The 25591-nt window shown below is 39.2% G+C and overlaps 1 protein-coding gene across 21 annotated transcripts in view; it reads right to left on the bottom strand.

Annotated features, from left to right (window-relative positions):
* The window catches only part of LNPK (lunapark, ER junction formation factor), a 105560-nt gene that overhangs the window by 42038 nt on the left and 37931 nt on the right, over nucleotides 1–25591 (bottom strand). For all 21 annotated transcript variants that reach the window (XR_011387248.1, XR_011387247.1, XR_011387250.1 and 18 more), the window contains 2 exons: nucleotides 16381–16464; nucleotides 16251–16302 (listed from right to left, as the gene is read on the bottom strand). Coding sequence is in view for 16 of the 21 variants with exons in the window: in XM_070070653.1 (XP_069926754.1) it covers nucleotides 16251–16302; nucleotides 16381–16464 (136 nt within the window). In the remaining 5 variants the exon portion in view is untranslated. The remainder of the gene's footprint in view (nucleotides 1–16250; nucleotides 16303–16380; nucleotides 16465–25591) is intronic.

Here is a 25591-nt window from a genome sequence, read left to right as displayed (position 1 = left end):
TTGGTTTCAGGAAAAAATAAACAAAACTGATGCACCAATACACCATTGGCACAACTAACCAAAAAAAGGGGAGGGAGTTGGCCGGCACCATGGCTCAATAGGCTAATCCTCCACCTAGTGGCGCTGGCACACTGGGTTCTAGTCCCGGTTGGGGCACCGGATACTATCCCGGTTGCCCCTCTTCCAGGCCAGCTCTCTGCTGTAGCCCAGGAGTGCAGAGGAGGATGGCCCAAGTGCTTGGGCCCTGCACCCCATGGGAGACCAGGAGAAGCACCTGGCTCCTGCCTTCGGATCAGCGCGGTGTGCCAGCCACAGCGCGCCGGCCATTGGAGGGTGAACCAACGGCAAAAGGAAGACCTTTCTCTTTGTCTCTCTCTCACTGTCCATTCTGCCTGTAAAATAAAAAGGGGGGAGGGAGGAGTAGGAAGAGAAGATCCAAATTAATAAAATCAGGATAAAAAAGACGATGTTACAATGGTTATGACAGAAATAATAAGAATCACGAGGCATTACTACAAATGGTTATAGGTCAACAAATTGTAAAATCTAGAAGAAATGGATAGATTTTTAGACACAAACAATCTACTAAAATTGAGTCATGAAGACACAGAAAACCTAAACAGACCAATAACCAAGATGGAGATCAAATCAGTAATAAAAACCCTCCCAACAACAAAGTCCAGGACAGGATGGGTTCACTGTTATATTCTACCAAACTTATAAAGAACTAATCTTGGGGCAGTTCCAAGATGGTGGAGCAGGGAGAGAGCTTACAGCTCTAGTCCAAGAAAAGATAGTTTTAAAAAAGTAGAGAGAGTGTAGTCTCAGGGAAGAGTTAGGGAGAAAATGGCAGAGGAAACTACCAAAATTAGAGGGACATGGTGGACCTACATGGAGAGTGTGAACACCCACAACTTGGGACTCCAGGAGCTGAGAGCCTACACATCAGCGTTGGAAAATAAGGTGAGACCAGACCACAGCAGCCAAGCCACTGGCAATAAAGCTACAGGAGGAACCTAGGGGGAACCCAGCCTGGAGCCCTGTGGGGGATAGTGTACCTGCCAAACTAGAGGAGGAAAAAAAAAAGGACAGGACAGACACATTTCTCTCTCCCTGATCACGTTACAACGGCATCCTATAACAAGCCAATAGAGCAGGTGCTATTTTGGATATATGTAACAGCTGTGCCAGCTTGTGTCTGTGCCCAGCAACCAGCCAAGTGGAGACTCCTAACTAGTGGGGAGAACTAAGAGGGGACCAGGAGCTTATCATTGTGTGAGGCTACTGTACTGGGACTGTGAAAAAAAATGAGGGTGTGTGGGAAGACTCATGGTGTGGCTGGGACACTGGGCAGTCATAGTGGGAGACTCTACAGGTTCAAGGCTTACTGGTTACCTGGTGAGAGCCATTGCTGGAGAACCTGAACTTACACTGAGGACTGCACAGATTCTTTGTGTGGTCGTTGGGACAGAGTGGACAAATATTATACACACTGGGGTTGGTACTCAGGCATTGGACTCCTTTGAGGAGAGGAGCTCAGCTGAGCAGAATAAATTTCTCTTCTGATTAAAAGAGAGAGAGAGAGAGAGAGAGAGAGAGAAGATTAACCACACGAAACCTGGGTATATCACCTTACACCTTAGGCATGTCCTTAACCCTGGGGAACTGAACAGAGCTCCCTGGCCACACCCACTACAAGTCTCTAGATATTCACTGAAAGCAGACATTCCACTTATCTACAGAGTCCTAATACAAAGATGAAAACCACCACAGCAAAAAGAAAAGAAAAGAAAAGAAAAGAAAAGAAAAGAAAAGAAAAGAAAAGAAAAGAAAAGAAAAGAAAAGGAAAGGAAAGGAAAGGAAAGGAAAGGAAAGGAAAGGAAAGGAAAGGAAAGGAAAGGAAGAAAGGAAGAAAGGAAGAAAGGAAGAAAGGAAGAAAGGAAGGAAGGAAGAAAGAAAGGAAGAAAGGAAGAAAGGAAGAAAGAAAGCAAGCCACCACAGAAAAAGGAGGAGGAGGAAAGGAGAAGGGAGAAGGGAAGGGGGAGGGGAGTGGGGGGGGAGGAGGAAGAGGAAGAAGAAGAAGAAGAAGAAACCAACAAGTGTCCACAAAAATGTCAAACAAACACACCATTTCAAGAAAGAAGAATAAGGAAGATGCCCCCAAAAGAACACAACACTTCAACTAGACTGTGAAGACAATGAGTTGGAAGAAATGCAAGCAATTGAATTAAAAAAACTGATAAGATTACATAGAGGCTGGCGCCGCGGTTCACTAGGCTAATCCTCTGCCTGTGGCGCCAGCACCCCAGGTTCTAGTCCTGGTTGGGGTGCAGGATTCTGTCCCTCTTGCTCCTCTTTCAGTCCAGCTCTCTGCTGTGGCCTGAGAAGGCAGTGGAAGATTGCCCAAGTGCTTGGGCCCTGCACCTGCATGGGAGACCAGGAGGAAGCACCTAGCTCTTGGCTTTGGACCAGTGCGTTCGCCACGCGTAGCAGCCATTTGGGAGGTGAACCAACAGAAGGAAGACCTTTCTTTCTGTCTCTCTCTCTCTCTCACTGTCTAACTCTCTCTGCCTGTCAAAAAAAAAAAAAAAAAAAAAAGATTATATAGAAGTAATCAAAAGCAAATGCATGAACTACTGAAATCAATACAAGACACGAGAGAAAATTTCTCCCATGAAACTGAGAGCTTAAAGAAAAATCAAAATGAAATTAAGGAGGCCAGCACTGTGGTGTAGCGGGTAAAGCCAGCACTTGCAGTGCCAGGATCCCTTACAGGCACTAGTTTAAGTCCTGGCTGCTCCACTTCCGATCCAGTTCTCTGCTACAGCCTGGGAAAGCAGTAGAAAACGGCTCAGGTCCTTGGGCCCTTGCAGCCACGTGGGAGATCTGGAAGAAGCTCCCGGAATGGTGCAGCTCCAGCCGTTGAGGTCAACTGGGGAGTGAACCATCGGATGGAAGACCTTTCTCTTTTTCTCTCTCTCTCTCTCTCTCTCTCTCTGTAATTCTGCCTTTCAAGAAAATAAAAAAGTCTTAAAAAATGAAATGAAGAATTCAATAGAACAAATAAAAAATACAGTCAAGAGCCTTAACAACAGAATTGGTGAAGCAGAAGAAAGAATACCCAACTTAGGAGACAAAGCACAGGAAATTATATAGTGAAAACAAAGACAAGAAGAGAAAATTAGAAAAAAAAACTGTTAGGAATCTACAAGATACTATAAAACGATTGAACATACAAGTTCTAGGAGTTCCTGAAGGCATGGAAAGAGAGAAAAGATTAGAAGGCCTTTTAGTGAAATAATAACAGAAAACTTCCCTGATTTGGAGAAAGAAAGGAACATTCAAGTTTAGGAAGCACATAAAACTCCCAAAAGACATGACCAAAAAAGATCTTCACCACAACACACTGTTAATCAAACTCACCACAGTAAAACATAAAGAGAAGATCCTAAAATGTGAACGAGAGAAACGCCAGATTACTTTCAGAGGATCTCCAATTAGACTCACAGCAGACTTCTCATTGGAAACCTTACAGGCTCAGAGAGAAGGTAAGATATAGTGCAAGTCTTAAGAGAAAAAAACTGTCAACCCAGAATATTATACCCTGCAAAGCTCTCATTTATGAATGAAGGTGAAATAAAGACCTTGTATAACAAACAGAAATTGAAAGAATTTGTCACCACCAGCCCAGTCCATGCTTAAGGATGAGTTATACACAGAAATACAGAAACATGGTCATCACTACAAAAGAAGGTAAAGGAAGAAAATCTCTCAGTAAAAGTTTAAAGGAAATTCGACGTAAAAAATAGGAAAATTTTTGGAAAAATGACAGGGCAAAGTCGTTACTTATCAACAGTCACCTTGAATGTAAATGGCCTCAACTCTCCAGTTAAAAGACACAGACTGAATGAATTAAAAAACAAAACCCACCTATTTGCTGCCTATAAGAAACACATCACACCAACAAATATGCACACAGACTGAAAGTGAAAGTATGGGAAAAGATAGTCCATGCCAACAGAAAGCAAAAAAGAGCTGGTTTAGCCATCCTAATATCAGACAAAATAGACTTCAACACAAAACCTGTAAAAAGAGACAAAGAATGGCACTATGTAATGATTAAGAGACCCATTCAACAGGAAGAATGTAACTATTATAAATGTATATGCACCTAATTACAGGCACCTGGCTATTTAAAAGAAATGTTGAGGGATCTAAAAGGAGACTTAGACTTCAATACTCCACTTTCAGCAATGGATAGATCAACCAGACAGAAAATCTACAAGGAAACAGCAGTTAATCGACACTATAGACCAAATGGACCTAACAGATATCTACAGAACTTTTCATTCTACAGATGCAGAATACAAATTCTTCTCAGCAGTGCATGAAACTTTCTCTAGGACTGACCACATGCTAGGTCAAAAAGCAAGTCTCTGCAAATTAAAAAAAAAAAAATCTAAATCATACCATGCATTTTCTCAGACCACAATGGAATGAAACTGGAAATCAGCAACTCAGAAATCTCTAGAATATATGCAAATACATGAAGACTGAACATGCTCATGAACGAACAGTGGGTCACAGAAGAAATCAAAAGAGAAATCAAAAACTTTCTGGAAACAAATGAAGATGACAATACAACATATCAAAACTTATGGGATACAGCAAAAGCAGTGTTAAGAGGAAAGTTTATAGCAATAGGTGCCTACACCAAGAAATTGGAAAGGCACCAAATAAATGAGTTATCAATGACTCTCAAGAATCTAGAAAATACAACCATAAACCAAACCCCAAAATACAAGGGGCTGGCACTATGGCGTAGTGGGTAAAGCTGCCATCTGCAGTGCCAGTCAACACCAGTTTGAGTTCCAGCTGTTCCATTTTCCGATGCAACTCTCTGCTATCACCTGGGAAAGCAGTAGAAGATGGCCCAAATCCTTGGGCCCCTACACCTGTATGGGAGACCAAGAAGAGGCTCCTGGCTCTGGATAGGTTCAGCTCTGGCCATTGTGGCCAATTAGGGAGTGAACCAGTGGACAGAAGACCTCCCTCTCTCTCTTTCTTATTCTCTCTCTCTCTCTGACTCTCCTCTCTGTGTGTAAATCTGACCTTCAAATAAATAAATCTTTTAAAAAAATACAAAAGATCAGCCAAAGAACTGGTTTTTTGAAAAAAATAAGCAAAACTGATACATCATTGGCCCAACTAACCAAAAAAAAGGAGAAGACCCAAATCAATAAAATCCGAGATGAAAAAAGAAATGTAACAACAGACACCACAGAAATAAAAATCATCATCGAAATTACTACAAAGAGTCCTATGCAACAAACTGAGAAACCTAAAAGAAATGGATAAATTTCTGGAAAAATACAACCTACCTAAATTGAGCCAGGAAGACACAGAAAACCTAAACAGATCCATAAGAAGACGGAAATTGAATGAGTAATAAAGGCCCTTCCAACAAAGAAAAGCCCAGGACCAGATAGCTTCCCTGTTGAATTCTACCAGACATTTAAAGAAGAACTAACTCCAATTCTAATCAAGTTACTCAAGACACTGAAAGAAGGGCAATCCTCCCAAATTCTTTCTACAAAGCCAGCATCACCTTAATTCCTAAACCTGAAAAAGATGCAACAGAGAAAGAGAATTACACACCAATTTCCCTCTTGAACATAGATGCAAAAATCCTCAACAAAATTCTAGCCAATCCAATCTAACAACACATAAGATCACCCACCCAGACCAAGTGGGATTTATACCTGGTATGAATGAATGGCTCAACATTCACAAATCAATCAATGTGGCATATCACACTGAGAAACTGCTGAACAAAAACCATATGATTAGCTCAATAGATGCAGAAAAAGCATTTGATAAAATATAACACCTTTTCAATTAGGGTACATTCCTCAATATAATCAAGGCAATTTATGACAAATCCACAGCCAGAGTCCTATTGAATGGAGGAAAGTTGGAAACATTCCTGAGACCTGGTACAGACAAGGATACTCACTCTCACCATTGCTATTCAATAGTCCTGGAAGTTTTACCCACAGCTATTAGGCAAGAAAAAGAAATCAAAGGGATACAAACTGGGAAGGAGGAAGTCAAACTATACTACTTGCAGATGACATGATTATATATATGGGATCCAAAAGACTCCACCAAGAGACAATTGGAACTTGGAGAAGTTTGGTAAAGTGGCAGGATATAAAATCATAACACAAAAACCAACAGCCTTTGTATACACAGACAATGTCAAGGCTGGGATGAACTTCTAAGAGCAATCCTCATTCACAAGAGCTACAAAAAAAAAAAAAATCAAAAACCTTGATATAAATTTAACCAAGAATGGCAAAGATCTCTACAATGAGAATTACAAAACATTAAAGAAAGAAACAGAAGATACCAAAAAATGGGAAAATCTCCAATGTTCATGGATTCAAAGAATCAATATTATCAAAATGTCTATTCTCCTGAAAGCAGACTCATGTGATATTAATCAAAATACCAAAGAAATTCACCACAGATAGAAAAAATGATGCTGAAATTCATATGGAAACAAAGGAGCCGGCACCATGGCTCACTATGCTAATCCTCCGCCTTGTGGCGCCGGCACACCGGGTTCTAGTCCCGGTCGGGGTGCCGGATTCTGTCCCGGTTGCCCCTCTTCCAGGCCAGCTCTCTGCTGTAGCCAGGGAGTGCAGTGAAGGATGGCCCAAGTGCTTGGGCCCTGCACCCCATGGGAGACCAGGAGAAGCACCTGGCTCCTGCCTTCGGATCAGCGCGGTGCGCCGGCCGCAGTGCGCTGGCCGCGGCGACCATTGGAGGGTGAACCAACGGCAAAGGAAGACCTTTCTCTCTGTCTCTCTCTCTCACTGTCCACTCTGCCTGTCAAAAAATAAAAAATAAATTTAAAAAAAAAAAAGAAACAAAGGAGACCTAGAATAGCTAAAGCAATCTTATACAACAAAAACAAAAGCCATAGGCATCACAGTACCAGATTTCAAGACATAATAAAAGGCAGTTATAATCAAAACAGCCCAGTATTGGTATAAAAACAGGTGGATAGACCAATGGAACATAATAGAAATGCCAGAAATCAATCCAAGCTTCCACAATCAACTTATATTTGACGAAGGAGCTAAAACCAATCCCTGGAGCAAATGGTGCTGGGAAAGCTTGATTTCCACATGCAGAAGTATGAAACAAGACCTCTACCTTACACCTTACACAAAATTCCATACAAAGTGGATTAAAGACCTAAATCTACAACCTGACACCATCAAATTATTAGAGAACACTGGGGAAACCCTGCAAGATATTGGCACAGGAAAAGAGTTGCAAGAAAAGACCCCAGAGGCACAGGCAATCAAAGCCAAAATTAATGCATGAGATCACATCACATTGAGAAGCTTCTGTACTGCAAATGAAACACTCAGGAAAGTAAAGAGGCAACCGACACAATGGGAGAAACTACTGCAACCTATGCAACTGATAAAGGATTAATAACTAGAATCTACAAAGAGATCAAGAAACCCCACAACAATAAAACAAACAACTCAGTTAAGAGATGGGCCAAGAACTTAAAGAGACTTTTTTTCAAAAGAGGAAATTCAAATGGCCAACAGATACATGAAAAAAAATGTTCAGGATCACTAGCTGTCAGGGAAATGCAAACCAAAACCACAATAAGGTTTCACCCCAGTTAGAATGACTTTCATACAGAAATCAACAAACAAAACAGATACTGGTGAGGATGTGAGGGGAAAGGTATCCTAATCCACTGTTGGTGGGAATGTAAACTGGTAAAGCCACTATGGAAGACAGTATGGAGATACCTCAAAAATCTGAATATAGACCTACCCTATGACCCAGCCACCTCACTCCTGGGAATTTATCCAAGGGAAATGAAATCAGTAAACAAATGAGCTATCTGCACCTCTATGTTTATTGCAGCTCAATTCACAATAGCTAAGACATGGAATAAACCTAAATGCCCATTAACTGAAGACTGGATAAAGAAATGATGGAATGTGTACACTATACAGTGGTAAAAAAAAATGAAATCGGTCATTTGCAACAAAATAGGTGAATCTGGGAAAAATCATAATTAGTGAAGTAATCCTATCCCAAAGGGACAAATACCATATATTCTTCCTGATCTTTGAGAACTAATAGAGCACCTGAAACGAAAACTGTAGAAGGGAAACTGACACTTCAAAAAGGGATGACTTGAGCTGCCATTATCTTTACTGTTGAGGAGCAGTTTCGTTTTCTTTGTTTTTTCATCTTCTTCTTCTTGATACTATTTATTGAACTCTTTATTTAACATAGAGCTAATCATATGTGTATAAAGTCAACAAAACAGATCTGAATAAAAAATAAGAGTGGGAATAAGAGAGGGAAGGAGAAGTTTGTAACTGTAAAGCTGTATAATTCTGCATACATTCCTACGGACTTACTTCTAAGAGTACAGTTTAAAAACTTGTCATGGGACTCCAAATCCCATTAAACTTAGGGGTAAAAATCCAAAAATCTAAACAATCAATGCTGGTGGGGAATCTGGGGGAAAGGTGCCCTAAAACACTGTTGGTGGAAACATAACCTAGTACAACCATTAGGAAGACAGTATGGAGATTCCTCAGAAATCTGAAAAAGGATGTACCATTTGAACCAGGCATCCCAATCCTGAGAATTTACCCTAATGAAATGAAATCAGCATATGAAAGAGTGATCTGGACCCCCACGTTTATTGCAGCTCAATTCACAATAGGTAAGATACGGAATCAACCCAGATGTCCATCAACTGATAACTAGACAAAGAAGATGTGGTATACATACACTATGGAATACTACTCAGCCATAAAAAAATGAAAGCCTGTCTTTTGCAACAAAATGGATTTAACTGGAAGCCTTATGTTTAGTGAAATAAACCAAATCCAAAAAGACTAATATCAAATGTTTTTCTGGTACATGACAGTTAATATTTTCTCAATTTAATTACCATCAAGTCCTGTCAATCTACTCTTAAATTATGTCTTAAATCTCTTCTTTTCCACAATTCTATTGCTATAACTTAATCTAGCACTGGCTGTTTATCTCCTATGTCATTATTGGATGACAACTTGGTCCCTTAAGGTATCAAGCTGTTCCTTTCCTCCTCACTACATATGGCATAAATGCTTTACTTGAAAAGTACTTTTCCAACCCTGCTGTCATAGCAAATTATTAAAGTTATAATGCACTGTGATTTGTGCCTCCTTGTGGTCTTTTGTATAGAAGATTGTTTATTTACATCTGTATTTTCCTTTTAATCAAGAATTAAATGATGGCACCTTGTAGCCTCAGGATGTGTCAAAGCAACTGGCAACAAAGGATGAGCTTAATAAAGATTTACCAAAGGAATCCACTTTGGTTTTGCATTTCAATATTAAGTTTCTAATTGCCTTTTAACAGATTTATATGATATGATAAGCAGAATATTGGTTTCCCAAAGATGTCCACGTCTTATTGACATAACCTGTAAATATGCTATCTCACACGCAAGAGAAATTAAGATTATACATGGAATTAAGGTTGCCAGTCAGTTAAATTTGTGCTGCCTGCTACACTAAGCATCTCAATCTAGGGGCCAGCGCTGTGGGGCAGTAGGCTAAGCCTCCACCTGTGGGGCCAGCATCCCTTGTTGAGTGCCAGTTCATGTCATAGCAGCTCCTCTTCTGATCCATCTATCTGCTACGGCCTGGTAAAGCACAGAAGATGGCCCAGGCTTGCACCCATGTGTGAAACCCAGAGGATGCTCTTGGCTCCTGGCTCCTGACTTCAGATTGGTTTAGCTCTGGCCATTGAGGCTATTTGGGGAGTGAAACAGCAGATGGAAAACCTTTCTCTCTGTCTGTCTGTAACTCTCTCTCAAAAAATTAATAAAATGTAGTGTAGCGGATTTAGTTGCTGCCTACAGTGCTGGCATCGCATTAGGGTGCCAGTTCAAGTCCCAGCTGCTCCACTTCCAATCCAGCTCTGTGCTAATGTGCCTGGGAAAGTAGAAGACAGGACAGGTACTTGGGCCCCTGTACTTACGTGGGAGACCTGGAAGAAGCTCCTGGCTCCTGGCTTTGGTCCAGCTCAGCCCTGGCTGTTGTAGCCATTTAGAAAGTGAACCAGTGGGTGGAAAATCTGTCTCCCCTTATCTCTCTAATTCTGCCTTTCAAATAAATAAATAAATCTTTTTTAAAAACTCAGCTGTGGTAAGAAACAATCGATTTTTATTCTGTTCATAAGTAGAAAGTGCAGGGTTATGTACAAAACAAAAGAATATATACAGGTGGTTTCCTTTTTAAAATTATATAGGATGGAGCTGGTGTTGTGATGCAGTGAGTTAAGGTGCTGCCAAAATGCCAGTAACCCATATCAGAACTCCACTTCTTATCGTTCTAATCGAGCTGCAGTCATTTGAGTAATATCTCTCTCTCTCTCTCCTTCTCCCTCTCCCTCTCTTCTCTCTCTCTCTCTCTCTCTCCAAAATGCCAGCAACCCATATCAGAGCTCCACTTCTTATCGAGCTGTGGTCATTTGAGTAATATCTCTCTCTCTCTCTCTCTCTCTCTCTCTCTCTCTCTCTCTCTCCTTTCCAAATAAATTAAATAAATCTGAAAGAAGAAAAATTCCTCTTAGGATGCCCTTATCCCAAACTGTAGTACCAGGTTCAACTTCTAGCTCCACTTCCAATTCCAGCTTCCTGCTACTAATGTGCACTCTGGGAATCGCAGGTGAAGGCTCAAAGTATTTAGGCCCCTGTCACCACAGGAGAAGCCTGTATTGAGTTCTAGGCTCCTGGCTTTGTCATGGCCCAGCATCAGCTGTTGCAGGCATTGAGAAGTAAACCAGTGGATTAAAGATCTCTGCCCCTCTGGCTCTAGCTGACTGCCTTTTATAGAGGTAGAAAAGAGTTTTTTAATATTTTTTTTAAAAAATCCTTCCATCTCCCCTCACTCAAGGTATTTCCTATTCACCATCCTTTATTTTCACTATTTAACACTAATTTATTGTCTTTCTCTCCACAACCCCCCATCAGATGAAGTATTTCTTAAATAAACTTTATTTTGGAGTAATTTCAGGTTTTCGGAAAAGTTGCAAAGAGAATATAGTGAAATCCTGTACTTTCACTTATTTTCTTTTAATATTAAATACATTTGTCAAAATTAAGAAATTAATATTTAATATATTATTAACTAAAGCCTGAATGTATTCAGATTTCACCAATTTTTCCATGTACATCACTTTTCTGTTCCAGGATGCCACATTACATTTGGTCATCATGTCTCCGTAGGTTCCTCTGGTCTGTATTAGTTACTCACTGTTTCTTTACTTTTCATATCCTCAATAGCTTTGAAGACACTGTTCAGGTATTTTATTGTATGTCCTTCATTTAGAAACTGTCTAATGTTTTTCTCATGGTAAGACTGGGGTTACAGGTTTTGTGTAAGAATTCCCCAGTAATGGCCCTCTTAATGCATTTATCAGGAGATACATGGTACAAAGATGACTTATCACTGGCAAAGTTAACTTAGATCACTCCTTTAGGTATTGTCTGTCAGATCTCTCCACTATTTTTCTAGTGATTATTTTTTAAAAGTTACTGTTTCCACCTTTCCATACTTTATTCTCTGTGAGTCACTGAATTGAGCAAAGAACTAGAGAAAGAAAAAGGTACACTTGCATGACTTTCCAGATTTGATGTGGTTCCTTTTGGTCTGTTAACCGCCCAGCAGAGGATATTTCTCAGACACCCATGTCTGCCCATTGATGTCCCTGTTGTGCACCATGTAAAAGACTGCAGGAGTTGAACATACAGGGAGCCCTCGGTGGCAATTCTTGAACAACACTTTGTCATAGTAGCATATACCATTTCCCACATGTTAAGGGATTTTCACAAGGGAAGAGAACTTGGCTTGCAGTGTTCTTCACTGTTCTTTCACTCTCATTACCATCCCTTCCTTTCTCCAGTAATGATAAAAACTCAGAGGAAATCACAAATAGATCCTAAAAAGGAAGACCAGCCCTATAATTAAATGAAATCTACTCTGTCACTCTGCCTTTCACTTATATAACTGAAATAAATATTTTTAAAAAATAAATCCAGATTTTTCAAGTAGAGAAGGACAATCTCCAGATTAGAAGAGGGTCAATCTGGTATGTCAGAGGCTAACCAAGAACCTAGGCTTGATGTCTGAGTATTACCTTTCCTTTACAAACCTCTCACTTGATTACCATCTCCACCAATGCCAACAACCAAATGTGTGTTATTAGACAATGCCCCTTCAAAAGTGGGCAAAAAATCTCAGTTCACCTAAAATTAACAAGTGTTCTGGGTTTTATTGGTGGTGAGAGAAGGTTCAAGAAAAAAACAACAATTTTTTTTGTCTATTTTGTACACGGCTATGTCCCCAGGGCCTGTAATAGATAGCAGACACTCATAAACATTCACTGAAAAAATCAATAAATCAGAATATAGTGCATAAAAATCAAACTTACTTCTATATAAAAAAATCTTGAAAAGAAATTTAATCTGGGGCCAGCACTGTAGCCCAATGGGAAGTAGCCCAACCTGTAGTGCCAGCATCCCATTCGGGTGCCAGTTCGAGACCCAGCTGCTCCACTTCCAATCCAGCTCCCTGCTAATGCACCAGGGAAAACAGCAAAAGATGGCCCAAGTGCGTGAGTCCCTGCACCCACGTGGGAGACATGTATGAAGCTCTTGACTCCTGGCTTTGGCCTAGCCCCCTGGCCAATGCAGCAATCTGGGGAGTGAACCAGCTGATGGAAGATATCTCTCTCTGTAATTCTTCCTTTCAAATAAATAAACAAAATCTTTAAAAAAGAAAAAAAAAGAAGTGTAATTTTTTGTCATCCTCAAATATAGATTTCTTTATCCTACAGAATGAATTTGTCCTATTCAGGAATTTATACTAGGGCAAATTCCATTTTCATCTGATTTCCAACTTTATTATTTTTTAATCTAATAAGGATATAAAGTCTTTCTATTTAGCAGTTATCCATGATTTCTAAAGAACTATAACACCACTATTCAATGTGTATATCTACTTTTTATGCTTACTCTTTTATAGCAAAAAATGACAATGATTTTCTAAGATGAAGCATCCATTGATAAAAATTCCTTGTAAGAAATTATCAGTTAGTAGCTGGCGCCGCGACTCACTAGGCTAATCCTCTGCCTTGCGGCGCCGGCACATCAGGTTCTAGTCCCGGTCAGGGCGCCGGATTCTGTCCCGGTTGCCCCTCTTCCAGGCCAGCTCTCTGCTGTGGCCCGGGAGTGCAGTGAAGGATGGCCCAAGTGCTTGGGCCCTGCACCCCATGGGAGACCAGGATAAGTACCTGGCTCCTGCCATCGGATCAGCGCGGTGCACCAGCCGCAGCACGCCAGCCACGGCGGCCACTGGAGGGTGAACCAACGGCAAAGGAAGACCTTTCTCTCTGTCTCTCTCTCTCACTGTCCACTCTGCCTGTCAAAAAAGAAAAAAAGAAAAAAAAGAAAGAAATTATCAGTTAGTGATCATGATGGTAACCATGGTGAGTGTTGGTGTATGGAAGACTAAATAACAAACTCATACTCTTGCATATGAGGGAGGAGAAGGTAGAGGCTCAGACTCCCAGGTCTGAGAGAAAAGGGAACTAAGAGTCTGGACTCCTGACATCACAGAAAGGGGGCAGGGCTGAGATCTTCCACTCATGAATCTGAGGGTGGAAGCAGCTGAGAGTTTAACTTCTGGTTCTGACAGGAGGAAGGAAAAGAGTGCCCATGCTCCTAGCTCTGAGGGAGTGACAAAAGGTACTAGCATCCCAAAATCTCAGATATAACCCTGTCAGGTCACAGGAACTCCAACTCCCAGAATCCTCCGAGTGTAATCAACAACCAGTTCTCCAGTCTTTTGCCCCAGTAATGATGAGGGTTATAGTATCTTGGGCTCCCAGCCATTTGGGAACCTTGGATTATTGGGTGGTGCAAATGGTACCCGAGTTCCGGGTTCTGTGTGCTGGAGAATTTGAAGTTACTTAATGAGCGTTCAGCACAGAGAGACAGTGTTGAGAACTAAAAGGGTGTCAGTGGGGAGGGGAAGAGGATAGGGGCCCAGAAGTTGAGAATCTTATCATGGGACTCTTGACTACTACAGTATTTGCAGCATCTGATATAAGATGCATGTTGGTGTGAATGCTTAACAAATTATCACCTGAACAAAAAAAAAGTTATTTTAAGAAATGATTAGGGCAAAACTATCAAGATCATCAAATACAAAGAAAAAACTCTGAGAAGCTGTTACAGCCTAAGAAGCCACCTAAGAAGGCACAACAGTTAAATGCAATGTAGTAATAGTGATGGGATCCTGGAACAATAAAAAGGACATTAAGTAGAAACAAAGAAAATCCAAACTTTGGTTAACAATAGTATATCAAACTTCAACAAATGTACTACACTGTTGTTAAGATGTTAATAGGGGAATCTTTGAATAAGACTATCTAAAAACTCCTTGTACTAGAGCTCTATAATTTTTCTATAAACTCTAAAACTGTTCTAAAAAATGAAGTCTATTAAAAGGTTGTTGGTTAGATAGGTTAACTGCCCAGTAAACATGATACTCCCCTTAGTGAAAATCTAAGCAAATCAATATTATCTTCAAAATTTATAATTACTCCGAGTATAGCAGATATTATTAGCAACCCAGTAACAAAAAAATAAAAGCTGCCTTCACACAATTAACAGTTCTGGCTCAGCAAGAGAACTAGTAAAATAAGGATATCATAATTAGAGACAGATGCTGTGGTGCGGCAGGTTGTAAGGCCTCTGTCTGGGGTGACAACATCCCATATGAGAGTGCTCATTTGAGCGCTTGCTACTCTGCTTCTGATCCAGCTGTCTGCTAATGTGCCTACAAAGCAGAGGATGATGGCTCCAGTACTAGAGCTCCTGCCACCCAGGTGGAAGACCTGGATGGAGTTACAAGCTCCTGGCTTCAGCCTGGCCCAGCCCAGGTTGCAGCCATTTAGGGAGTGAACCAGCAGACAGAAAATCTAATCTGTGAGCTCACTCTCTCTTTCTCTATCTCTCCCTCTCTCTGTAGCTCTGCCTTTCAAATACCTACATAAACCTTTTTTTGTAAATATGCATTTTTAATCTACTTCTTGAAGATTCTTCATATGTACTTACATCAAAATAAATTTATCTTTTAATTCCATTTTTCATGAAAAAAGTACTCCCATATGCCTATTTTAATCATATAAACTTTTATTTTTATGAAATGAGTAGGTTAAAAAAAAAGCTGAAATTTCTCTAAGCCAAAGCCCTACTTATAGAAAGGTGGAGAAGGGGATTCTTCCCACAAAACCCTGTCTGACAGAACATCTAAAACTACTGCAGCTTATTTAGTATCCATGGCTTTGTGAATATTTATAAAAGGATTTGCTTTTCCAAGTTCCAAATGTAATTCTAACTTTACAAAGCAGGCCACAGTTCTGATGAGCTTGTAAGAATGGTAGTTAAAATTTTAAAAGTAATATATTCTATAATGCAATAAAAGCCTTACATACTGTAGGAGTCTAGAGAAAAGAACAAAGATGAAAGCCAATGCAAACTCAAATATATTTTTATATGCCAGTCTTGGGACACTTTTATATAACCACTTAAAATAATGATGCTTAAAATTTTACATAATAGTTAATGATATAATACATGGTTTCACTAATAATATAGCAATGCAAACTAAAGAACAGAAAACATTATTATATAGCAGTAATTCAATTTTTCTCATTTCTAAATTATTTTTCTTCCTAAATAAAATATTTAGAAGAAACTTCAAATTTGATAGAAATTATCACTACATACATAAAAATAAATCAAAAATATAAGGATGTTAATCATAATAGATATTCCAAAAAAATTATCATTTGAAGGGGGAAAATTTCACAAAATATTGGTGAAATTACTTCAATTTCAAAAACATTAAAAACAATCATATATTTAATCTCAACAAGTACTTGACATCCTAACATATATTCCCACAAAATAAAATTATTGGCATCTACCCCAAGTAATAGCCCAAACTGCCAAATATAAATTAACATAGCAGCATTCTATCTATGTTTTTACACACCACCAACACACTTTAGAACTCACTTGGGTAAATATGGATCTTTCCAACAGGAGCAGCAGTTTCTACAAAGTTATTTACCTTGTCCAGGTCTTGCAGTTACAGATGCTCCAGCAGATGGCGGCTCAAATTCCTGTCAATTATAATAGTGTTATTATAGTGACCTATTACAACATGCAATTTTATTATAGTAGTGATACTGGAGTCTTACCTTTGCTTTCTTTGAGTCTGGATCAAACCTTTCAAGAATTAATTTAGCCGTCTTATAAGTTTCTTTTTCCATGACTTCTTCAAGCTACAAACAAATTTTTCCATAAATTATCACATTTTAAAACATACTCTACTTATTTTTATAAGTCCCACTCAAAAAATATTCAAGTACAAGGCTTAAAATAAACAGCATATAAATTATCTAGATATAATTAAAGACTTCCTACATGTAAATAATTAAAATACAGATTCTAAAATGGCTACTAACCTCTAATATGTTACTTGTATTTAACAGCTTTACAGCAAGAAAATACCAAATATTGCTAATTGTTTACATATAATGAGGAGAATAATTACATGCACCAACTTCAATAATGGAATGTGCAAAAATCTATCAGCCATCATTATTGGAAGTTATTAGACATGACAAGCAAATGACAGGCAATTCCTCAGATTTATTTCCTCATAGCACTTAATGCTATTAATTTAAAGAAGGTCGTTAGCCAAGAGCTTTACAAAATAAAATCTCTGTGCCAATTAACTGCTGTCAGCATCGATTTTAGATTATTTATTAACAGAAGCAATTAGCTTGCTGCAAATGTGGGGAAAACTCACTAGCTGGGAGAGCAGCCACGGAATTTTCTCAAATAACTATAAAAACTAGCCCCCCCCCCCCAAGTTTTTACTTATACTCAAACAACTTTAGAGAAATAAACTAAACACAGAATTTAAGTAAAAATTTTACTGAGTTATAGCCTTACACTAGGGACTATAATTAAAACACTTCATTATTATAGCATTGTACTTAAAATATAATCAAGTCACTTTACAACTTAATACAGGGGTTTAATTTAAAAAGTAATCACTAGTAAAGCTTCATATTAGTAGTTATGGTGCAACATCAAAAGAAGCTGAACTTCAGTACAAACAGACATAGTTACGAAAAATATATAACATCTAAGATAAAATCCTCTTGAAAAACTGGAACAGGACCTTTTCCTTCTCAGTGACCTCTGGTAGTCAATTAGATTCATTAAATATCATATTCATTCTACAGGGCATTTACTTTAAAAGGCAACCCAGAGCACATTTACTGTGTTAAAAATGTAATTAAAAATATGCTGCCACAAAAGCAGTTACCAGATTCTTCATTAAAAACTCAATTCAATATTTAAGAAGTTATAAATGTTTAAATGAATCATCTACTAACCTTGGTTTGTGAACTAAAATATTTTTCAATTATTTCAATATTATCATAAATTCTCAGAATAAACAAGTTGAATTTTCTGATGTGAAAAAAATATTGCAACACTTTAGAATTGAGAAAAAAATAGAAATGGGCATAAAGGGAGAGTGTCTTAGAATTATATCCAAATCAACATACTCTTTCATGGAACATCAAAGAACCAAATCCCTGATATCTTAAATTAGACATCTGATTTTAGACTAATATTGTGCAACAAAACATTATGTTATGATGGAAATGGCCTGTACAGACATAATAGTAAGCCACTGAGCCAATATGAACACTTAAAATGTTGCTTGAGTGACTGAGGAACTGAATTTGTAATTTCATTTCATTTTAAATAATGTAAATTTAAATAATCACATAGGGTTAGTGGCTACTGATTTGGACAACACAGCTCTAGACTAAGAGCATTTCAGGTTTAAAAGACAGATTAGATACAACTGTGAGCTTTAAAACAATACCCACATGCAAAACCAGAATAATACTAAATCATATGATTGCAATTCTTTCTAGATGATTCAGTTAGGACTAAAATCATTTAAAAATCCTTTTTAAAAGCACTGAAGGATACAAATCTAATCTCCTTTTCTTTTGCATTACTACTAAGAAAAATTTCTCATGATAGCTGAAATTAACACACTTATCCATACATTTCAAGTGAATATTTTAGATAAACGATATGAACAGTGGAAAGAAAATAAATTTGAAACTTTAAAGTCAGAAAAAAATCTGAGTTCAAAGTACATTTCCATTCTTAAAAAGACCACACGCAAGTCTATGTCTCAGTTTCTCCTCCTGTTAAGATAAACACATTAATACTTTCTTCAAAGCAGTGCTGTGCAATTTAAATAATGTAGGAGGAAAGAGTCCACAGCAGAACTAACACAAACATAAATGTCAGTGACACTTCAACTATTCAGAATGAGTCTAAAACAAGCAGTTTTTCTAAATACCCAACATATTAACCTCAAGAAAGGGAAAATGGAATTCTTGGGAATTTCCTAAGTCATAAGCATTGAATATTCAGTAGTATTTTTCAAAATATAATATTTTAAATGGTAACATGACAGTGAATCATTTTTGTGAAATGATTATACTAAAAGTTTCAGGGGCTTTTTTATTTTAAAAGATAGAATATGTGGTTGATTACTGTTAATCAAGATTATTGCAATAATATTATATACTTCAACGGCATAAAAATTATTTCTAAATGATAGAGCCATTTCATCACAGAAAATATTAAAACGGAATCCTAACAAAATTAACGTCAAGAAAATCTTTTAAATATTGAAAGATAATTCTATGCATATTTAATATTAAAATTTCAGAACATTTTTAAAAGCATTAATTTCCCTATCTAATATTAATCTTTAGTTTATGACAAATATTCCAGATAAAGAAAGCTTCTTTCATTTTGCACTGATTTTGGTCAAATCAGGAGTGCAACCAAAAATGTCTTCAATACAAAGGATTATGGAACATGGAACATTACACAAACTCATCCTTTAATAATGATGAAAATATTGTTTGCTTACTATGATTTTGATTTTGCTGTTGAAATTGATAATGCTTTTACTAATTAAGATTTTATATCATTTTTGGATTTCCTATAGAAGTAATTCACAATAGTCATATCTTTTCCTATACTCTGTAGCATATCATTAATATTCAAACATGAGAAAATACCAGCAAATATTATTGGGTAATATAAAAATATAACACTTGAAACTTCTAGGGACGTAAACAGCATTACAGAGAATCACATGCTGAAAATGCCAATTTGTATATTTCTTTGGCTTCCAAAACCTATTTCATGGAATATCATTCATAGGAATTTTTTAAAGTACATTATGCATTGTACATGCATTTATTAATATTTATTTGCAAATACTACTCACAATTAATAAGATCCAAGGCCATAAAAGCACCCTTACAAAATGGCCACAAAAACCACCAAACTGATTAGCTTGTGGTACTTCTCTACATGTTCTTGTCCTGTTTTGTTTCTTTTCTGTCCTGTTCTTAGAAATTAACCTGCAACATTAAACTGCAGCTCAGCATGTCAGTATTTCTTGCTGTGCTTTCAATTGACATTAGTGGATCCCTTTGAACCAATATTATCATTAGTTGATTGTTAAGCTTTAACTCTCAAAGAACTCTATTTTCCTACATGTTTCCAATTTCTTTTATTTTTTTTTTTTTATTTTTATTTTTTTTTATTTTTTTTTTTTTTATTTTTTGTCAGGCAGAGTGGACAGTGAGAGAGAGAGACAGAGAGAAAGGTCTTCCTTTTGCCGTTGGTTCACCCTCCAATGGCCACCGCGGCCGGCGCGCTGCGGCCGGCGCACCGCGCTGATCCGATGGCGGGAGCCAGGAGCCAGGTGCTTTTCCTGGTCTCCCATGGGGTGCAGGGCCCAAGCACCTGGGCCATCCTCCACTGCACTCCCTGGCCACAGCAGAGGGCTGGCCTGGAAGAGGGGCAACCGGGACAGAATCCGGCGCCCCGACCGGGACTAGAACCCGGTGTGCCGGCGCCGCTAGGCGGAGGATTAGCCTAGTGAGCCGCGGCGCCGGCCCTCCAATTTCTTAAATGATTTTTCTCTGAATTCAGAAGAACATAAATTTCCTAAAGAAATGCCAAAAAGAAATTATCACATAGAAACACTATTCTGGGGGCAGCGCTGAGGCGTAGTGGGTAAAGTTGCAGCCTGCAGTGTTGGCATCCTATATTGGCACTGGTTCAAGTCTGAGCTACTCCATTTCTGATCCAGCTCTCTGCTGTGGCCTGGGAAAGCAGTAGAAAATGGCCCAAGTCCTTGAGCCCCCACAACTGAATGAGAGACCCAGAAGAAGCTCCTGGCTCCTGGCTCCTGGCTTTGGATTGGCACATCTCCAGCCATTGTGGCCATCTCCAGAGTGAACAGTAGAAGGATGGAAGACCTCTCTTTCTCTCTGCTTCTTCCTCTCCCTCTCTGTAACTCTGCCTTTCAAATAAAATAATCTTAAAAAAAAGAAAAACAACTACTCTGGAAAAGTATTTTCATGAAGCCACTAAAATAAGTAATCTTGACTCGTGTGTTTTGAGGGACCTCGATTTTGAACTGGTTTGAAGGAATGCTGATAGATGCAGAGGGAATAACTATTGCACAAATTTTTCTATGATTAAAAAACTACTTTTTAAGATTTATTTTTTAAAACACAAAAAATAGCAAAATGTATACATGAAGAAGGGAATTTTTTAGAGAACTAAAGAATAATACCTACCTTTATTTTAATAAATTAGATACTTATATCAAGCTCTTAAAATTTAAAACACTGTTAAAATGCTACCATTAACTTCTTAATCAATAGATAAGTCATATTTATCACAACAAATTACACTATTATAAATTTCTAATCACAACACAAATCTACTTAGATTAAGGATGCATCCCTAAGGAAACTGTCTTTATAAAATAATAAGTAGTAAATATAACATAAAATTTTGCTAATGAAAGAGAAGGGTTGGAACTTGGATTATTTTTTATTTATAAAGTTACTTTTTCTGTAAGCATTTCAACAATAAGAGCATTTTTTAAACTATAAAGCAGTGTTTAAACTTAAATACCAACAAAATGTTTTATGTTTACTCATTTTTTCCTTAAAAATGTGTCATTCTTTGCATCTCACTAATAGCACTGTGCTCCAAAGTGTAAAGCTACTCAAGGCTTGAACCATAAACATTAGAAACTAGCTCCCAGAAACAACAGTATCATAACCAACTACAACCAAGCCAATACAAAGTGCTATTTTTCAATTAACAATGTGAGATACAACCAATTCATTTTTCTTTAGTGACACCGCAAAAGAAATGCCATACTGAACTATTCTGTAATACTGATGCCTCATGAACCGTTTAGATAGAGCTATTGAACGCTGAACTAAATTTCTCAACTTATCATACTTTGTGAAGCATCTTTTATGTTGGGATTCTTTCAAGGAGTATTAAAGAAGTAGAAAATAGTCTGGCTTGCCCTGTGACAGAATTTTCCAAATCTGTTGTTACTCCATGAAGATTTATTCCAATCACATGCTCTTCAAGATTCTGTTTTCTGGGGTGGGCATTTGCCTCAGCTGCTAAGATGCTGCGTGGGCCACCCAAATCCAATATTGGTGTGCGGGGATTTGAGTCCCAGCTCCACTTCACATTTCAGCTTCTTGCTAATGAGCACCCTGGGGAGAAGCAGGTGATGGCTCAAGAACTTTGGTCCCTGTCACCAACATGGGAAATGGAACTGAATTCCAGGCTCCTGGCTTTGGCCTGGTCCAGCCCTGGCTATTGCAGGTATGAACAAAGACAGAAGATCTCTCTCAATCTGTTTCTATGCCTCTGTCTTTCAGATAAATAAAAATAAAATTTTTAAAAATAAAATGTACAATTCAAGGCCGGCGCCGCGGCTCACTAGGCTAATCCTCCGCCTGGCGGCGCCGGCACACAGGGTTCTAGTCCCGGTCGGGGCGCCGGATTCTGTCCCGGTTGCCCCTCTTCCAGGCCAGCCCTCTGCTGTGGCCAGGGAGTGCAGTGGAGGATGGCCCAGGTGCTTGGGCCCTGCACCCCATGGGAGACCAGGAAAAGCACCTGGCTCCTGGCTCCTGCCATCGGATCAGCGCGGTGCGCCGGCCGCAGCGCGCCGGCCGCGGCGGCCATTGGAGGGTGAACCAGCGGCAAAGGAAGACCTTTCTCTCTGTCTCTCTCTCTCACTGTCCACTCTGCCTGTCAAAAAAAAAATAAATAAATAAATAAATAAATAAAATGTACAATTCAATAATTTTTAAAAGATTCTGTTTTCTAGTCATGTGATGCTTCTATAATACTTCTATAATACTCAAACTTCTATAATACTCAAACTATCAGTATCTCCTGGCTTTCAATTTCTGAACTTACAAAACATAGAGAGTGGCAAAACATACAAAATACAATGAGCATATTCTGTTTCAACTGAGGACAATCAAAATAGCCATGCTATTTTGAAAAATACCTCATAAAACACTGAAGAAGTAACAAACAGATATGGAAAATTTTTAGAATTAAAGTATACTTACTTTTCAAGTACTTTACATCCTCAAAACTATTGTCTTTTATTACTGATTCACAGAACAATTTTTAACATTTATCTTAACCTTCATAATTTCTATTAATTTCATACATAATTATTGCTCATTATATTCTAGACTAAAATACATTGAACTGATCAATTTGACTTGATTAAATTCCAGAGTAAATTTCCATGTAGCATGATGATACTATAAACAATTATATATATTATATATATAAAATATACACATATTTTAAGAGATTTACTTATTTATTTGAAGGGCAGTGTTCCAGAGGGAGGGAGAGACAGAAAGAAGGATCTGTCTTTCTTTCAGACCAGGCCAAAGTCACAATCTGGATCTCTATCCAGGTCTCCCACATGGGTGGCAATGGACCAAGCATTTGGGCCTTCTTTTTAGCATCTTTTGGAAGTGGAGCAGCTGAGACTCTAACCAGTGCTGATATGCGATGCTGGCATCTCAAGCAGTGGCTTAACCTGCTGGGCCACAACACCAGCCCCAGCAATGATCATTTTCACACTTCTAAAATTATCATATTAAAAAAAATGAGATCTTCAAAAAGTTCATGGAAAATGTATATTATAAAAATTTATACATGAAATTCAAAGTTTTTGTACCAAATTTATCTGTTAATTCCATTTTTCTAAGAACCTTTTGAGGCACCTGTGTATGTAAATCCAAGTCATACATCAAGTTCAATTCTCATTAGAGACCACTGTAACATGAATCTTCAAAAAGTTCAGGGAAAGGAAGTCACCATTTTGACACAGAGGTTAAGCCACCACTTGCAACACTGGCATGTCCTATCAGAGTGCCAGTTTGAGATTCAGCTACTCCATTTGCAATCCAGCTTTCTGCTAATGTGCCTGGGAAGATCTTGGATTATGGCCCAAGTGTTTGGGCCCCTGACACTCATGTGAGAGACTCGGATGGAATTCATGGCTCCTGGATTCAGCCTGGTTCACACTTGACTGTTGTGGCCATTTGGAGAATAAACCAGCAGATAAAAGATCTCTATTTAGCCCTCTCTCTGATGCTTTCAAATAATTTTTTTAAAGTTCATGAAAAGTACCCATTTTGAAAAAATTACATATAGATTTCAGATTTTTAAAAATTTGTTATCAATTATTTGCAAAGCAGAAAGAGACTGAGACAGACAGCTGGAGATTTTTCATCCACTGGTTCACTCCCCAAAAGCCTACAACAGCCAAAGATGGGGCAGAGTAAAAGCCAGGAATCTGGCACTCCATCTAGGTCTCCACATGGGTGTCAGGGATCCAAGTACTTCACCTGCTGCCTTCCAGTGTGCGCATCAGCAGGAAACCAGATGAGAAGTAAAGCAGCTGGGACTCAATCCAGGCACTGCCATATGGGATACAAGCTACTCAAGTAGCAGCTTAACCACTGCACCAAACATCTGCCTAGATTTTAAAATTTTATGCACTAAAACAAATATCTTTTAATTCCATTTTTCCACAAACCTTTTGAAGTACCCTCATATATCAACCTCTGAATACCCAGGGCCCTGCCTCTCTAATTGTACTTGGCCCTTTTCCCACACATCCAAGGGATGCTTTTAACTGGCTCCGTAATAGATATTCACGGGGCTAGCACTGTGGTGCAGTGGGTTAAAGGCCAACCTGCATCACCGGCATCCCATACGGGTGCCAGCTCAAGACCCAGCTGCTCCACTTACAATCCAGCTCTCTGCTTTGGCCTAGGAAAGCAACAGAAGATGGCCCAAGCCCTTGGGCTCCAGCACCTGCATGGGAGACCTGGAAGAAGTTCCTGGCTCCTGGCTTCGGATCAGACCGGATTGGGCGGTTGCAGCCATATGAAGAGTAAACCAGTGGATGGAAGAGCTCTCGTTCTCTCTCTCTGCCTCTGCCTCTCTATAACTCTGCCTTTCAAATAAATAAATTTAAAAAAAAAATTTCATCTGCCAGCTCAGCCCCCAAATGCCCCCAATAGCCAGGGTTTGGCCAAGCTGACACCAGGAGCCTAGAACTCAATCCAGGTCTACCACGTGGGTGGCTAGGAACCAAGTACTTCAGCCATCATCTGCTGCCTCCTAGGAGGCGCATCAGCAAGACTGGAATGGAAAGCAAAGCCAGTACTCACATCCAGATTCTCAAATGCAGGGCCGGCGCCGCGGCTCACTAGGCTAATCCTCCGCCTAGCGGCGCCGGCACACCGGGTTCTAGTCCCGGTCAGGGCGCCGGATTCTGTCCCGGTTGCCCCTCTTCCAGGCCAGCCCTCTGCTGTGGCCAGGGAGTGCAGTGGAGGATGGCCCAGGTGCTTGGGCCCTGCACCCCATGGGAGACCAGGAAAAGCACCTGGCTCCTGGCTCCTGCCATCGGATCAGCGCGGTGCGCCGGCCGCAGCGCGCCGGCCACGGCGCGCCCGGCCGCGGCGGCCATTGGAGGGTGAACCAACGGCAAAAGGAAGACCTTTCTGTCTCTCTCTCTCACTGTCCACTCTGCCTGACAAAAAATAAAAAAAAAAAAAAAAAAAAAAATGCAGGTATCACATGCAACAGTTCAACTGCCACACCCAAATGCCCACCCCTTCTGGGATACTTTTAAAAGAGTGTAATCTTTTATTAATCACTGGTTTTTGCTTGCCTTTTTAAGATTTAGTTTTTGAAAGGCAAAGTGACAGAGAGAAAGAGAGGGAGAGAGACAGGGATAGAGACAAAGGACAGAGAAAGAGATCCTCCACCCACTGGTTTACTCCCCAAATGGGCACAACAACCAGGATTGGGCCAAAATGAAGCTGGTAACCACAACTTATCCAGGTCTCCCCACCTGGGCAGTTGGGGCCCAAGTACTTAAGCCATCATCTGCAACCTTGCTCGAGGCATATTAGC

The sequence above is a fragment of the Oryctolagus cuniculus genome, chromosome 3, assembly GCF_964237555.1.
Source record: "Oryctolagus cuniculus chromosome 3, mOryCun1.1, whole genome shotgun sequence".
NCBI classification, from domain to species: Eukaryota; Metazoa; Chordata; class Mammalia; order Lagomorpha; family Leporidae; genus Oryctolagus; species Oryctolagus cuniculus.
The sequence above is the reverse complement of the archived record's forward strand: the minus strand, read 5'-3'. Positions and strand labels throughout refer to the sequence as shown.